This window comes from Parasteatoda tepidariorum, chromosome X2 (assembly GCF_043381705.1).
Source record: "Parasteatoda tepidariorum isolate YZ-2023 chromosome X2, CAS_Ptep_4.0, whole genome shotgun sequence".
In the NCBI taxonomy this organism is placed as follows: domain Eukaryota; kingdom Metazoa; phylum Arthropoda; class Arachnida; order Araneae; family Theridiidae; genus Parasteatoda; species Parasteatoda tepidariorum.
In genome coordinates, this window is record NC_092215.1 from 7,261,668 (window position 1) to 7,277,679 (window position 16,012).

Below are 16,012 nucleotides of genomic sequence, written 5' to 3' on the forward strand. Positions count from 1 at the left end.
ACCTAAATGGAAAACCCCTTTCAGATTTCTGTGCAGAAACCTCTGTAAATCATAGGCTTGATTGTGGAACTGGCAAACGTCATATTTGATTCATTTAAAAAACGCAGTACCCTCGGATAAATTGACATTCCAGATAACTTGAACTTTGTCATTCAAAATTATTTCATAAAAGAAAGAAATTATTTCATAAAAGAAACACTAGGTTTTACGATTAGTAACCTAGTATTTCTTTTATTACTGTATAATGTAATCCTAGTAGCTACTAATTCATTGTGTAATTTATATAAATGTTTGTAATAAGTAAGAGAAAATAATATTTTTATTCATTTAAAAGCGACGGGTTAGTTTCAAAGGAGGACGGGTACATTGTTGGACAAGCCGTCCTAGGGGACGGGTAAAATTTCTGAGTTTTTTCGAGCCCTGAATTAAATAATTCATTTGGTAATTTTTCTGTTCATATGGCAATAGTTCAACGAAAATTCGGGTTTTCATAATTATAATTCTTATTACCACATATTTACTAAAAACACATAACTGAAAAGTAAATTAAACTAATAAATGGTTTTTATGCCATGCTATGATTAGCATGATAAAATGATTATCGTGATAAAATTATTAAATTTTACAGCATTTACCAAATTTTATCCGACATTAAAAAAAAATCATAACTTAATGCTAGTTTTATCAAAATCGTAACTAAAATCACTTCTGTCAAAACTACATAGTTTTTTTTGCGCTCTCATAGAGCCAGAAACACGGTAAATTTATTCAACCATATTCTGGTAGTTTTTAGCATATCTTTTTCTGAATGTATCAGTTGATTGCAAAAGTTCAGGCCTAAATTGAAACCAAATCAAATACAACACATTTGTATGTAAAAAAATTTTTTTTGCAATTTTCTATAAACTTTTTTAATATTTTAAACTCTTTTTGAATTCTTTTTTTAACGTTTCTGAATTCTTTTTCGTTAAGATAATTCGTACTTTCCGTCAAATATAGGTGATTTTGATTTCCTTCACAAAAGGATTATTTTGCTATTAAAAACTACATTGATATGAATTAAATACAGGGTCTTTATAATTAAAGTTCCACTTTGAAATGGCTATAAAAATAAAACTACCCGACCAAATGTCATCAAACTTGGTAAATGTCTATAAGAGGTCATGGGATTTTAGTTCCCGCAACAAAAAAAAGAAGAAAAAAAAACGAAAAAAAAAAGTTCAAAAATTCACCACCAGCGGAGAATGGCGCTATATGCAGTGTTAAACAAATGTGAACGTCATGTGACTTTGCAGTTATAAAAGTGAGGCGCCTTGTCTGAGCTGTCAGTGTTCTGAGTCGACAATGTCTGTTACCATGCAAGACTGTTGCTCGTGAAATGTTACTATGAATGGGACAGCAATGAACGGAGGGCTTTACAAAGGTTCCGTACTGTAAGAGGAAAACGCCGAGGTCCAATGACACCGCAAGGTTTAAGGCAAATTTACGATAAAAGAAGTGTAAAACAAATTTGCATATTTCACATTTGTTTAACACTATTGCATACAGCGCCATTTTCCGCTAGTGGTGAATTTTTGAACTTTATTTTTTTTTTTGGCGGGAACTAAACTCCCATGACCTCTTATAGGCATTTACCAAGTTCGATGACATTTGGTCGGGTAGTTTTATTTTTATAGCCATTTCAAAGTGGAACTTTAATTATAAAGACCCTGTATTTTAAAATCTAAATTTTGAAATATTTAATTCACTACAATTTACTGCAAGATTTTACTTTATAACTTCTTACTTTGTCAGTGTCTATTAAATGACATATCGCTGCTTCAAAACTAAAGCGACACATCTGCAGGCATAATACGTTTGCAGATGTGTCGTTTTAGTTTTGAACCAGCGATATGGTGAAAAAAAGGACATCTTATTTATTGACAAAATTTTGACGTTTTCTCAGCTTATTTATTTCCTAGCCTTTTTTTTTTTTTTTTTTTTTTTTTAAAAANTTTTTTTTTTTTTTTTTTTTTTTTTGTCAAAATGTTTTGAAATTTCACTGATAAGCTTAAAAAAACAGTTTAGTCAATATTGTTAAGTTTATATCAGGTGCAAACGTTTTCAACCACCATTTTTATTCGTTAAGTACATTTTGCACTACAATTAGTAAGTATGTTTTGTACTTTCTTCTTTGGATTGTGTAAACATGTTTTCTAAAAATAATACATTTTTCTCGCTGGATTTCGGCTAAATTTTTTAACTGTTTATTTAATGCGTTCATTACCAGCCGAGAGCAGGTTGTTATACTTTATCAATAATTGAAAAGTGGCAATCTATAAATATAAATTAAAAGTTAAATTTTCTTATTTTAGCAATCATTATAATTTTTACATTTCATAATAAGTTTATTTTACTAAACAATATATTATTGTCTTGAAAAGACCTATTTTCTTCAAAAATAGTTTGATGATAATATGACTCGTGTTGCCACTTGATTTGTTTTATTGACGCTAACTGTGAGGATGAAGTGATGTGATATCGTCAAGTGATGTTTTGTCAAGTGATATCGCGTGATTCAGTATCAAATGTGCTAAAAATGTTTACCATTGAGACAACAATTCAAACTAACTTGAAGTTTCACTTCAATTAGGTTGATTGATAGAAATTGCTTCATAAATGTTTACAAACATTCATTTACTATTTGAAAAATTCAAATGCAAAAAAACGACAGATCATAAATTGGAAAATCAGTTATAGAAGAATTCGGTGTGTTCTATTTTTTATGGCAAGAATTATTTGAGTTGCAAAAACTCTCTAATTACGTCATCACGCAATATATAAAAGAGGTTCTTTGAGTGGCTCTTATATTATAATTATAATTATAATTACAACCGTCGTTGAACAGTCGGCCCAATTTAATGGGTTTACGACTACTGAAGTTCAACTCCATAGCCTTGTAATTTTGAATCCAATCCAGAAGACAAGGGAACTCCTGGATCGAATATTGGGAGAAATTTGCCTTCGTGAAGGACTTTTTGATGGAGCTACCCCGTATTGCGTTACATAGAGAGGAAGACCACGGGAACCTTCCACGGTTAGCCTTACGGCAAGGGGACTGGGATTCGAACCCGGTGCACCTCATTGCCAGGCGAACGCTCTATACCCTGAGCCATCAAGGCTCAGAGTGGCTCTTATAGTTGAGATCAGACATTCTGAGAGAAAACTTCTATGACTAGTATTTAGAACAAATGAGGCCAGGTGGCTGAGCGGTAGCGCTCTGCGCTTTCGTGCCACAGGTCCTTGGTTCGATCTTCGGACGGATCAAGGTTGACTCAGACTTCCATCCTTTCAGTGGGTCGATAAAGTAAGTACCAAGCGTGCTTGGGAACTAAACACTGGGGTTCCGCGTTCGGCTGATCACCCAACAGGAACACTTGCTCTTGCACCCTAGAGCCCAAAGGTCAAGAAAACTGAGATGGGCACAGTAGGCCTTGGCCCTCTATAAGCTGTCGCTCCACTGAGTTTTGTTTATTTAGAATAAATTTTTCAAATTCTATCTGGAAATCAGTGAATGAAGCACATATGAGACGATTCAAGGGTTTCGTTTTAAATTAATAGGAGATAAATTTAAATCTTTGTATTAATATTAAAAAAACTTGTAAGAGCCTATATATATTATTAGTTCATAGTTAAGTTAGTAATATTTGATGCAGAGGAAAAACGCGAATAGTTGTTATAATAAAAGATAAAAAAGCATTGGCTAGTAAATCTAGTTCTATAATTTTTCATTCTAAAGGAAGGGCAGCTATTCTAAAGGGATTTAATTTTTTATCATTCATACTATCTATTAATTAAAATCTTTTAATCTGTTCTACAATCTGACAAAATTCATACCTCATTCGGCGATCTAACACTTCCCCTTAAATAAAACTGAGTTTGTGATCTTGATGCAGATGCTGCCTAAAAATGAAGATTACACTTTACGTAAAGAACAATAAACTTTGGGTGCAGTGATAAAATCATACTTTAAAACAAGAATATTTTATACAATAACAATTTAAAAACTAGTTGCGCTTAGTGAAACTCTATTAAGATAAGTCTCTATCTACTAAACTCTATTAAGATAAGTTTCTTTCTATTAAAATTTATTAAGATAAGTTTATTTCTACTAAACTCTAATAAGATAAGTTTCTTTCTATTAAAATCTATTAAGAAAAGTTTCTTTCCTCTAAACTCTATTAAGATAAGTTTCTTTCTACTAAACTCTATTAAGATAAGAAACGCTTTAACTTCCTATTGGATATACACAACAACAGAGCTGTTAAAAAGTAATGCTACTTCAAGAACTTTGATTAAGGTATCCGACTACTTTCGAGAACTTTTTTTTAAAAATATTAATATGAAATTTTAAAAAAAAAACTGGTTTATTTGCTTAATTACGTGTAAAAACTTCTAAAACTATAAAAAGAAATATTATTATTTTAAGTGGTAAATTAGGTTTTTGCATTTTTAGGTAAAAATAGGCATTTTTTTACATACACTAAGCACTGTAAAAAAATTTCGATAGCTAAAACAAAAAATGGTTTAAGAATTTTATTTAAAAGACTATCAACTATGCTTTAAACCAGGGCTTCTTAAACTGTGGGTCGCGACCCCCAGGGGGGTCGCGAGACTACTGAAAGGGGGTCGCAAAGATCTGATACTTTTCAATCATTATAAATAAAATTTTAAAATTAGTATACACACTACGTACAAATATAAATACAAATAAAAATCATACAAAATACTATTGTAGTTTTATTATAACTATTTTTTGAAAAAAGTGGCAATGCAAAACTGTTATGTAGGGCCTATAAATGAAAATATGGAAGTAGCATTTAAAATAATAAATACAACGCGCTCCTCGATTTTCAACTGAACGTTCGACATTGATGTCTGGCCGCCGGCGTCAGTGTTTGCAAGATAACTTAGTGATTATAAGTACCCAGACGCCGCGTCGCCTTACAGCTTACACATACAATACGGAAGCATAATCAAGCTAGGCTAGGCGAATCGGCATATTATTTTTATAAAAGAATAATAAAAAAAATTAAATGAAAGCTTCTTTTTCGGCGTCTTTGTGATACGGTGCCTTTGTGCGCTGCACACTTTGAACACGCCATGCGTCGGGGTTGATCTGATCGTAATTTGTTGTCATTGCACTGGTAAAGATTCGAGTGTAGTTATTTTTCTGTTTGTACTTCAGTTTGGACTCAGCTTTGTCTTCGTAGTGACATGTGTGTATTTACTGTGTAATTTTCAGTTGGTGTTTTTAATTATTACGTTAAAGTTCAACTACATTTTGTTTAATTATTTATTATTATTTAACCATCATGGATAAATGGCTAATTAAAATTCCAACTAATAAGTCTGCCACGCCGTCACAACCAAGTTGCAGTGCTTCAAATCCGACTTCTAGCAAAACAAAAAAAAGAAAATATGACGAATCATATTTGCAGTATGGCTTCACATGCTCTTCTCACAACAATGAAGAACAACCAGTGTGCTTAATTTGCAAAGAAGTTTTGGCTGCAGAAAGCATGAAACCGTCAAAACTGCAACGACATTTGAATACTAAACATGCAACGTTATCAAAAAAGCCAATAGAATATTTTGAGCGTCTTTTGCAAACATCAAATAAAGAAAAGAACACTTTGGAGAAGTATGTTACTTTGAATGATAAATATCTATTGGCATCGTATGAAGTTTCGTATTTGATAGCAAAAACGAAAAAGCCTTTTACTATTGGAGAGCAACTTTTACTACCTGCAGCTATAAGAATGTCTGAAATTGTTCATGGAAAACAGTATGCTGCTGAAATTAGTAAAATTCCATTATCAAATGACACTGTGTCCAAAAGAATTTCAGACATTAGCAATGATCAATTTCAACAGCTTCTTATGAGGCTTAAAGACAGCTCAAAGTTTGCAATACAACTGGACGAGTCGACAGACATTTCAAAAATGGCACAGTTGTTACTTTTTGTAAGATATATTTATGAGGGAAGCATTCATGAAGATATACTGTTTTGTCGTCCTCTGGAAGGTCATACTCGTGGAAAAGATATATATAAAAAAGTAAATGAGTTTTTTGAAAAAGAAGGATTAAATTGGAAAAATTGTGTTGGTGTGTGCACGGACGGTGCTGCAGCAATGACCGGACAAGATCTTGGTTTTACAGCATTTGTTAAAGCTGGAAATGATCATATTACATTTACACATTGTATGATTCACCGAGAGGCACTTGTTGTTAAAAAAATTGCACCAGAATTAAACACTGTGTTTTTTGATGCAGTCAAAATCATTAACTTTATTAAAAGTCGAGCACTTAATAGTCGATTGTTTAAAAATTTGTGCATTGATATGGATTCGGATTATACAAGTTTATTGCTACATGCTGAAGTTAGGTGGCTATCAAGAGGTCGAAGTTTGAAACGATTATTAACTTTAAAAGATGAAGTTCTTATATTTCTAACAGAGCAAAATTCTAATTTGGCCGATTATTTTCAAGATAATTTATGGCTTCTCAAGCTATGCTATTTGGCAGATATTTTTGATAAAATCAATGATATGAATTTATCAATGCAGGGAGTCTGCGTTAATATGTTTATGTTAAAAAATAAACTTGAGGCCTTTGTTAAAAAAATTCTTATATGGAAGAACAGAGTGGAAAGTGGATCGCTCGAAATGTTTCCATTTACTGACGAGTATATAATTAGTAACAATATTTCAAAAAAAGATACTCCTATAACAAAAATTATAGTTAATCATTTGAAGGATATGGAAGTTTACATGCATAGGTATTTTCCCAATGATATCGATACACAACAATGGATTTGCAATCCATTTTCAATTGAAATGGAAGAAATTAATTTTTTAAACTTAAAAGCACAAGAAGAATTTGCCGAATTAACAAGTGATACTACCTTGCGACTTAGATTTTCTCAAGTGCCTGTGCATGAATTTTGGATAGAAATCAAATCAGAATATCCCCTACTATCGGAAATGGCAATGAACAAATTACTGCCATTTTGTACAACATATTTATGTGAATCAGCCTTTTCCACATTAACTTACATAAAATCAAAATACCGTTCAACTTTAATAAACGTTGAAAATTTATTACGATCTGCACTAACTCAAATTGAGCCTAGATTTAATTATTTGTGTAAAAATAAACAATCACATCCGTCACATTAATATTGTTTGATGTTAATAATATGTTTTTATTAAAAAAATTGTTACAAAAGTTTATTTTTTCTATTGAATATATAGATATAGTTTTATGTTTTCTTATAAAAAAATTGTTACAAAAGTTTATTTTTTCTATTGAATAAATATATATATAGTTTTATGTCATTCTATTTATTGTGTTTTATTACGACCGATATCCCGTCAACGTTTCCAATTATATATATGTGAAATGAATGGGTACGTATTCTTTAATCCTTATTTTATTTACATTGTAAAATAGTGCGATATTACATCTACATCTACGGTTAATATATATTTCATTATATGGAGGAGGGGGTCGTTTAAAATTTCCTAAGCTTGAAGGGGGTCGCTATATAAAAAAGTTTAAGAAGCCCTGCTTTAAACTATTATCTTAAAAGCAAGTGCATATACCACTCAGTTAGGGATCAATGTAGTTAAAAAAGCAAATTTTTAAAAATTTCCGCACTTGTCTTTGCGAAAAAAACATACAAAAAGGAACTTTTTTCTCTTAGTCTGTGGTTCAAAACATGTGTGCTATAATCATAAACTCTCATGAAAAAAATTAGACAATTATTTTAAAAGCAACATGAGATATCATGTTCAGGGTAGCGTAAAATGTGCAAAATTCTGATTTTGAGATAAACACATTTAAAGACTTGAATTAAAAATCCATCCACTGTTATCATCTTGCACAAAAACAGCTATAACTTGGTAAATAATTAGAGTACAAACAAAAGTATATTTAGAAAACTAAGAGTGCAAGGATTTTAAATTTATAATAAACTCAATTTCGAAAATTTTGCGCAATTCATGTTTGCACTAGACAGATAACTTAAGAGTGATCATTTTAAAATACTACAAAAAATCCTGTATGAAAAATAAAAGCGTATAACCCTATAACTTTTAATTTTATGGTGAGAATGGATTTTACGGTAAAAGGGGTTTCATTGCTGCTGTACTCAAGGCACCAGTACTCTTGCCTGATAAATTTTTTACAGTGTAGCTCATAAAATTTTTTTACTGTGTAATATTGTTTCTGTTTTAAGGAAAAATTTGAGCTACGGTAGTAATATAGTGTATGATGGTGTAATGATCCACTCCGCACGGAGAAAAGAATTCCGGAAAAATTACAATAGTGTATGGTAATGCCACTTCTGGTGAAATAACGATAATTCTGGTTGATGAAACCAAATTATAGGGTATTAAAACCATTCATTTGGTAATTTTGCCATTCATATGGTAACGGTTTACCGGAATTTCTGGTTTTCGAAATTATAGCTCTTATTACCATGCATTTAGTAAGGAATATAAAACTGAAAAGTAAAATTAACCGAATAAATGGTTTTGATGCCATGCTCATGATATAATTGTGAAATTAAGCGACAACTGCTAACAGTGTCAATGTCGACTTTCAGTTATAAAGCCTCCATTATATTCATTGCTAACATAAAATCAAAAACAAAACTAGTTTGAAGAAAACTGAAAAATATATTTTATTCAATAAAATACGAAAAAAAATTTCAAAATTTTAATATTTAAAATTTAATAAAAATTGAATACATAAGAGGAAGTCTAAAGAATAGCATAATTAGTTGTCTGATTAATTAATTATAATAAAACTCCGTTTGTGCCTCGTTTAAATAATCTACGTATGAATTGTGTTTTAATGAATCGGAATTTATTGCTATTCATAATGTTTATTGTCATTTCTTTATGGAACGATATATTTTATGCAAATTAAATTGAAATCAGGAATACTCGATGTAAAAATTTCTACAACCGCAATTTAAATTTTAAAAAATACAAATGACTTATATTAATCTTTTTTTACATGAAAACAACTAATTCCGCATCTCTTTCATAAATTTAAGAAAAAAATTCTGGCAGTTCTTTCGTTCGTTTGGCCATCCTACTAGTCTAAAATTTAAATTATTCTTGAAGTTAAAAAAAATATTTTTATACAATTTTGTTTGCACAAAAAATAAATTTTTCTTTTTTGAAATTTACATTTCAGCGTTTTTCATTCCCTTTAACTTTTTTTTTAATTTTTCATGATATATAAATTATGCGGAAATGTCTTTAAAATTATGCGATAAGGATGCGGTAAAAAATTATGCGGATTTTAAGTTATAGTGTTTTAAAATTATGCGGATAGTTACCAAATGGCGTAGAAAATAACTAAAAATCAGAATTAAAAAAATTAAAAAAACAATTTAAAAACTTGCTCTTTTCCTTTTTTTTCCCTTGATTTAGTCAAATTAATTTTTTAATTATTTTGGTAAAGATTTTAACTAAGTTATCTCTCATCTATATAATCAACATCACAATAAAGTTATTAAATAGAATAGAAGCTGAACATTCCTACAAATTTTCTCTTTGTATTTGCTTTATTAGATGAGCTGCTGCATTTAAATTATGAAAAAAAAAACATTTAACTAATCAAGATCTGTCGAGTTTGAGTATAAAATAAAGCATACTATTAGTTACTAACAAAATTAGGAATGAACACACAACGCCAATCGTCTACAACTCCAAATCCCGATTTGTAATTCTTTGATTGGATCAGTTATTATTTATTGTGTTATTGTTTTAAAATTGAAGAAATGTTAATTGCATTTCTAGTAAAAAAATTAGCATGCAAAAAATATTATCTTATCTATTTATTATAGTGATAGATACAATGTCATTTATTTAATGAATTAGTAATTCTTACAATTAAAGAAAATAAATAATTTAATTCTTCACTAACAAACGAAAAAAACAGCAATGAAAATATTATTTCAAGTTGTTCAATACAAATTTTATACACAAACAATGACTGTCATATCTGTACGGTGTAATATAAGTAATATAGCTGCGCAATTAATGATAAAAATAAGGGTAAACAAATAATTTTAATTTAAAGAAATGTGACATGGAAAACAATTGTTACTTTTACTCTAGTTGTATTGTTACACTAGTATTTCATTTGATTGAATGTTTCAGTAATTTTCAATTTGCACAATATACAAGAAATTAAAAGTTATATAACAGTGCTCGCTTTAACAAAAAAGTGACATCAGAAATAAGGTAAGGATTTATGCAAAATATCAGATCATACTAGTTTGGCATAAGAAAATAAAAAACTTATAGTAGGAATTAGTTTCAAGAAATTGTCTGTCACATTTGCTGTGTTCCCAGTAGTGCAATTTACATAATAAATAAATAAATAAAAAAATAAAGTGATAATAACATTTAAAATATTGCACCAAAAATAACAGTGAAGGTTTTTTCATAAAGCAATAGGTTTAAATGTCATAAATCAGTAAGTTTAAATTCTGCAAATCAGTAAGTTTAAATTTCTTAAATCAGTAAATTTAAATTCCATAAATCAGTAAATTTAAATACCCTAAATCAGTAAGTTTAAGTTTCATAAATCAGTAAGCTCAAATTTCATGAATCAATCAGTTCAAATTCCATGAATCAGTAAGTTTAAATTCTATAAATCAGTAAGTTTGAATTCTCTAAATCAGTAAATTTAAATACCATAAATCAGTAAGTTTAAATTCCATAAATCAGTAAATTTAACTACCATAAATCTGTAAGTTTAAATCCCATAAATCAGTAAATTTAAATACCGTAAATCAGTAAATTTAAATTTCATAAATCAGTAAGTTTAAATTCCATAAATCAGTTTGTTTAAACCCGGCATGCAATAAAGAAATTAAAACTTACTGTTACACTATCCACTAATTGTGGGAGACGAATTGGATCATCAGTACTTCGTCTTCTAAGAGATACATCATTATTAGCAGCCCTGTTATAAAAACTTCCACAGAAGGGACACATGGTCCTTGCCCTTGAAGGAACGATGCTGATCCGGCATGATGGGCATGTGATGGACGTGTTGGACGTCCGATTTTCTTCCGTTACGTCCATCGCGAGTGACCATCCAGGTCCTCCAGTGGTCACTCGAATAAAGTTGGACATTAGGTGACGGACAGGGCGTCATATGTCATTGATCGGTTACGGAGTTTTGCGTGAGGCGACCTTCGTCCAGCAATACAATCCGTTGCTTAGAAACTATATAAAAACAAACCCCCTTTCGAGCAATAACTAGATCCTGGATTCGGATGATGGGGCAGGTGTCATCAAAAATTAAAAGCCCTATCTTTACTTGAGCGTGAAGTTCGAATTTACATTCTGTGATGGAATCTGGGTACATAAGGGAGGGGATCTTTAAATTAATTGGATATTTGCTTCAATTAAAACGGATGACATATTTTTTACTTTTACAACATAGTCTAACAAGGATGGAAAACGAGATAGATTTTTGATTAGAATAACAAATATCTCGTATTACTAGAACACTATTTATTAACTGAACTAATTTCCTTTTAATCTGTTTTGATTCATACGCTCAACATCACACGTTCATCCAGTATCATTTCCTTAAGGGCAAGGAGTATTTTCTCGGGTATCAGTTTTTATATCAGGGGTGGTGCATCTCTCAATTAAGATGCATCTTATAATGTGTTTTTAATTACTATATAATAGTTCGACATCTTACAATGAAAACTTTATTTTTAAGATATCCTAATAAAATAATAAAAAGGGTTATCGTATCTTTATCAGAATTATATATACAAATTATTAGACGTACTATAAGATTCTATGGGAAATCTTACTTATCAGGTGATACTATACGCGACTGAAACCGGTTTGAACTTACTTACGTTAGTGGATCAATTTGCTCATTAAGACGATATATAACATAAATTCGACGATTGGATAAATTGGACGAAAAATTACATAAATAGAGAATATTTATTATATCAGGTATTATACACTCTATAACAAAAAAATGGACGCTCCAAGAACGCACTAAGACGCGCAAAATCGACGCTCGATCAGGCTGGAATGATGCCGACTGGGGAGGTACAGTCTTTAGCGACAAATCCCGCTTCCAACTGTGCCCTGACGATCATCGAAGACGTGTTTGGAGACGCACAGGGCAGAGGGGGTATCCTGCCTTCACTATTGCACGCCACACCGGCCCTCAACAAGGCATTATGGTCTGGGGTGCCATTTCCTTTGACAGCCGGACCCCTTTGGTCGTCATTAGAGGTACACTTACTGCACAGCGGTACGTCGACGACATCCTAAGACCTGTTTTGCTACCGTTCCTTTTGCAGCGCCCTGGGCTGGTTTTTCAGCAGGACAATGCCAGACCACATACGGCACGTGTTGCTATGAACTGTCTGCAAGCTTGTCAAACTCTTCCTTGGCCTGCCAGATCACCAGATCTCTCTCCCATCGAGCATGTCTGGGATATGATGGGAAGGCGATTGCATCTGGCACGGAATGTTGATGACCTCGTTCGACAATTGGATCGAATTTGGCAGGAAATACCGCAAGAGACCATCCGGGAGCTTTATCGGTCTATGCCACGCCGTATGGCAGCTTGTATCCAGGCTAGAGGCGGGTCAACACCTTATTGAACGTGTTACTGTAACTCTGCAATAAATTATTCAATTGTTCCGAAATTTTAAACATTTACTATTCTGAACATTGTCTTCTTATCCACGAATTTTCGTTTCAATCGGACGACTCCTTCTTGGTGCGTCGATTTTTTTGTTATAGAGTGTATTAGTATATTATTATAATTAAAGTGAATTATTTGACTCACTATAAGATTTTATGTTAAATCTTAATTATCAGGTGATACTATACAGCTTTATTGTTTCTTCGTGACTGAAACCGGTTGGTACTTGTTTACGTTTGTGAATCAATTTGTTAAATTAGACGATATGTAATATAAATTCGACGATTGGAGAAATTGGACGATATATTACATAAACATAGAATATTTACTATATCAGGTATTATATTAGTATATAATAATAATTAAAGTAAATTATTTGACGCACTATGAGATTCCATGCTAAATCTTAATTTTCAGTTGATACCATACAGCTTTATTGTTTTAACTCGGCTGAAGCCATTTTGCACTTGTTTATGTTCGTGTATCAATTGGTTAACATTATAATGCAATACGTTAAAAATAAATACAAATAGGAAGTATATAAAAAATCTCATGAATAAAAACCCATTGTATGTATGTTTAAATATAAAAGTATTGCATATAAAATCGTGCAAAACACGCAATTATTAAAACACTACAACGCATCTAATAATTTGGTCGAATTATTATAATATACTAATATAATACCTGATAATAAATATTCAATATTTATGTAATATATCGTCTAATTTATCTAATCGTCGAATCCATATTAAATATCGTCTAATTTAACAAACTGATACACGAAGGTAAACAAACTGGTTTCAGTCGCGTCAAAACAATAAAGCTGTATAGAGTATCACCTGATAATTAAGATTTTGCATAGAATCTTAAAGTGCGTCGAATAATTTGACCAGGGATTGCAAATCAAAATAAAAAAAAAGAACCAACATTAACTTTTTTGAAGCATTTTAAAAACCGATTTAGAAATAAAACAAAAATTGATCATTGTTGGCGATTGACATTGAAATTGATTCCTTGAAAACATGATTCTTATAAAAGTCTTGCACATGTTTTAATTACTGGATTGAATTGAAATTTAGACCTGAAGAGATCTTATCAGCCATCATTAAACTTTAAAAAAAAACTATTATCAGTTATTATATGTGACGGGTAACTGATCGGTCAATTTTGCATAATTGATTCTTGAAAACTAACAGAGTATGGTAAAATTTACCGTGTATTTGGCTCTATGGGAATACCAAAAATCTCGGAAATTGTTACCGAAGCGCTTTGGTTATGATTATGGTAAAATTAACAATAAAATATGGTTTTATAATATGTCATAAAATTTGGAAGATGTAGTAAAATATGGAAATTTTATACCGAAGTCTTGAATTATGACACGACAACCATTTATTTGGCTAAATTTACTTTTCCATTTTGTTATTTTTATTAATATGTGGTAAAATGTATTATAATTTTAAAAACAAGAATTTCCGAAAATCGGTTACCGTATGAATGGAGAAATGATCAAATGAATGGTTTTAGTACTGTATGTTTTAGCTTCATGTTACCATACACGTCATTACCATACAGTACGGTAATTTCACTAGATTTTTTTTCTTTGTATATAATGGTCAAAAATTGAACCAGTTTTTCTGAGAGTATAGTATGAATCAGTTCTTTTTTATTTTCAAGTCAAACTTGAAAGCAGTTTTTTCTTCAATGTCCTGAACAACAACAAAATTATGTAACAGAATCAATTGGTTTGAATAACTGCTTTATTGCTACTATTATTAAAGTGTTAAATTATAACATTTGTAAGTTTCCGTATGTTGTTCCGTAAGTTTGTAAGGTTCCGTAAGTTGTAGGGTTCCGTAAGCCTGTCCAACCGTATATTGGACAATTATGCCGCAACTTTCTGATGCTAAGTCTAGACATAAAATCACACTTCTTTAATTTGATTACATGATTTAATTTATATATAGTTTAAAATAGCAACATAGTTTAAAATAACAACATAGAAATATAGTTCAAAATAACATCATAATTCGGTTGCATTAATTTAAAACCATATTATGGTTCTAAGAACTGATATTTGAACCACATATGGTTGAAATATAATCCATATATAAACCATATATGGTTCAAATATAATCCATTTATAAACCATATATGGTTCAAAGATAATATTTTAACCAAATATATACCATATTATTGGATTATATTTGAAACATATATTTATGTGTATTACATTTGAACCATATGTAAACCATATATGGTTCAAGTATAATCTATAATCCATATATAAACCATATATGGTTCAAAGAACATATGTGCCGACCGGCCTGTGTAGAGGTCAGGGAACTGTCCTTGTATCAGAAAGGTTCTGGGTTCGAATATCGGGCAAGGCATTCTCTGTACTACCTGTCCTTACTGTGGGAGCAATGATTGCCCACCTAATAGGGTGCCTAACAAATCTGCCCTTCAGATGCTTGTATGACGTAGGTCATTCCCCAGGCGGGCATTATGAAAAAGAAATGTTGCATTGGCATATTAGGACGAAAAAAATATTGCAATATTGTCAATAATTCCTGTAAAAAGGGTAAGACAATATTTTTAACATAGTACTAATTAGACTAATAGATTGAAATGAAATTTTTTATTTTTAGTAAACAAAATGAAATTTTATCAATATTAAAAAGTAAAGTTCAAAAGTAAGAAAGTAAAGTTTCTCTTAAAATTCCAGTTTTTTCTGATTTTTAAAAACAGTATAAAACACGTTTTAATTAAAATTAAATAAACGTAAAGTAACATAAAGTAAATCGATGAAAAGATATCAATAACTTGTGTGAAGGTAAATTATTTAATACCGTAATAATATGTCACATTTTGATCTTTTTGCTCATTTTAATTTCACTAAAAAAGTGCTCATTTTTTCATTTACTTTGATTCAAGCATGAGATTGTATTAAAATAATATATTTATAAATAAACAAATAGAGAAGGTGCACTAATATAATTGCGCCAATTTTTTTCTTTGCAAAATACAAAACAATTACTTAACACTAAATTATTTAAATATAGGTATAAATAATTCATAAGTTATAAATATTTATAATTCTGAATAATTTACTTCTTAGGTATTTCCATAGAATACTAAACAAAATATTCAGAGATAATAAAATGGTACAATTGAGTAAATGTTTCTATCTGAGATTTAAAGTCAATGGCTAATTGATACATATAAGTAAATTTTAAGAGAATAATAG

The 16,012-nt window shown here is 30.5% G+C and overlaps 2 protein-coding genes across 2 annotated transcripts in view; one reads left to right on the forward strand and one right to left on the reverse strand.

Annotated features, from left to right (window-relative positions):
* LOC107454849 (probable E3 ubiquitin-protein ligase HECTD2) overlaps positions 1-11,234 on the reverse strand; it is a 68,886-nt gene extending 57,652 nt beyond the window's left edge. Inside the window, exons 1-2 of the mRNA XM_071188423.1 lie at positions 10,950-11,234; positions 3,877-3,942 (exon numbers count right to left, since the gene is read on the reverse strand). Coding sequence (XP_071044524.1) covers positions 3,877-3,942; positions 10,950-11,204 — 321 coding nt within the window. The 5' untranslated portion in view covers positions 11,205-11,234. The remainder of the gene's footprint in view (positions 1-3,876; positions 3,943-10,949) is intronic.
* On the forward strand, positions 4,604-7,379 carry LOC139427290 (zinc finger BED domain-containing protein 5-like). The gene has a single exon (XM_071188422.1). The coding sequence runs from the start codon at positions 5,355-5,357 to the stop codon at positions 7,218-7,220; it is 1,866 nt and encodes a 621-aa protein (XP_071044523.1). The 5' UTR covers positions 4,604-5,354; the 3' UTR covers positions 7,221-7,379.
* Positions 11,235-16,012: the final 4,778 nt, after the last annotated feature.

Coding starts and splice junctions, on each gene's coding strand:
- LOC139427290 (XM_071188422.1), top strand. CDS start 5,355: ATGGATAAATGGCTAATTAAAATTCCAACTAATAAGTCTGCCACGCCG.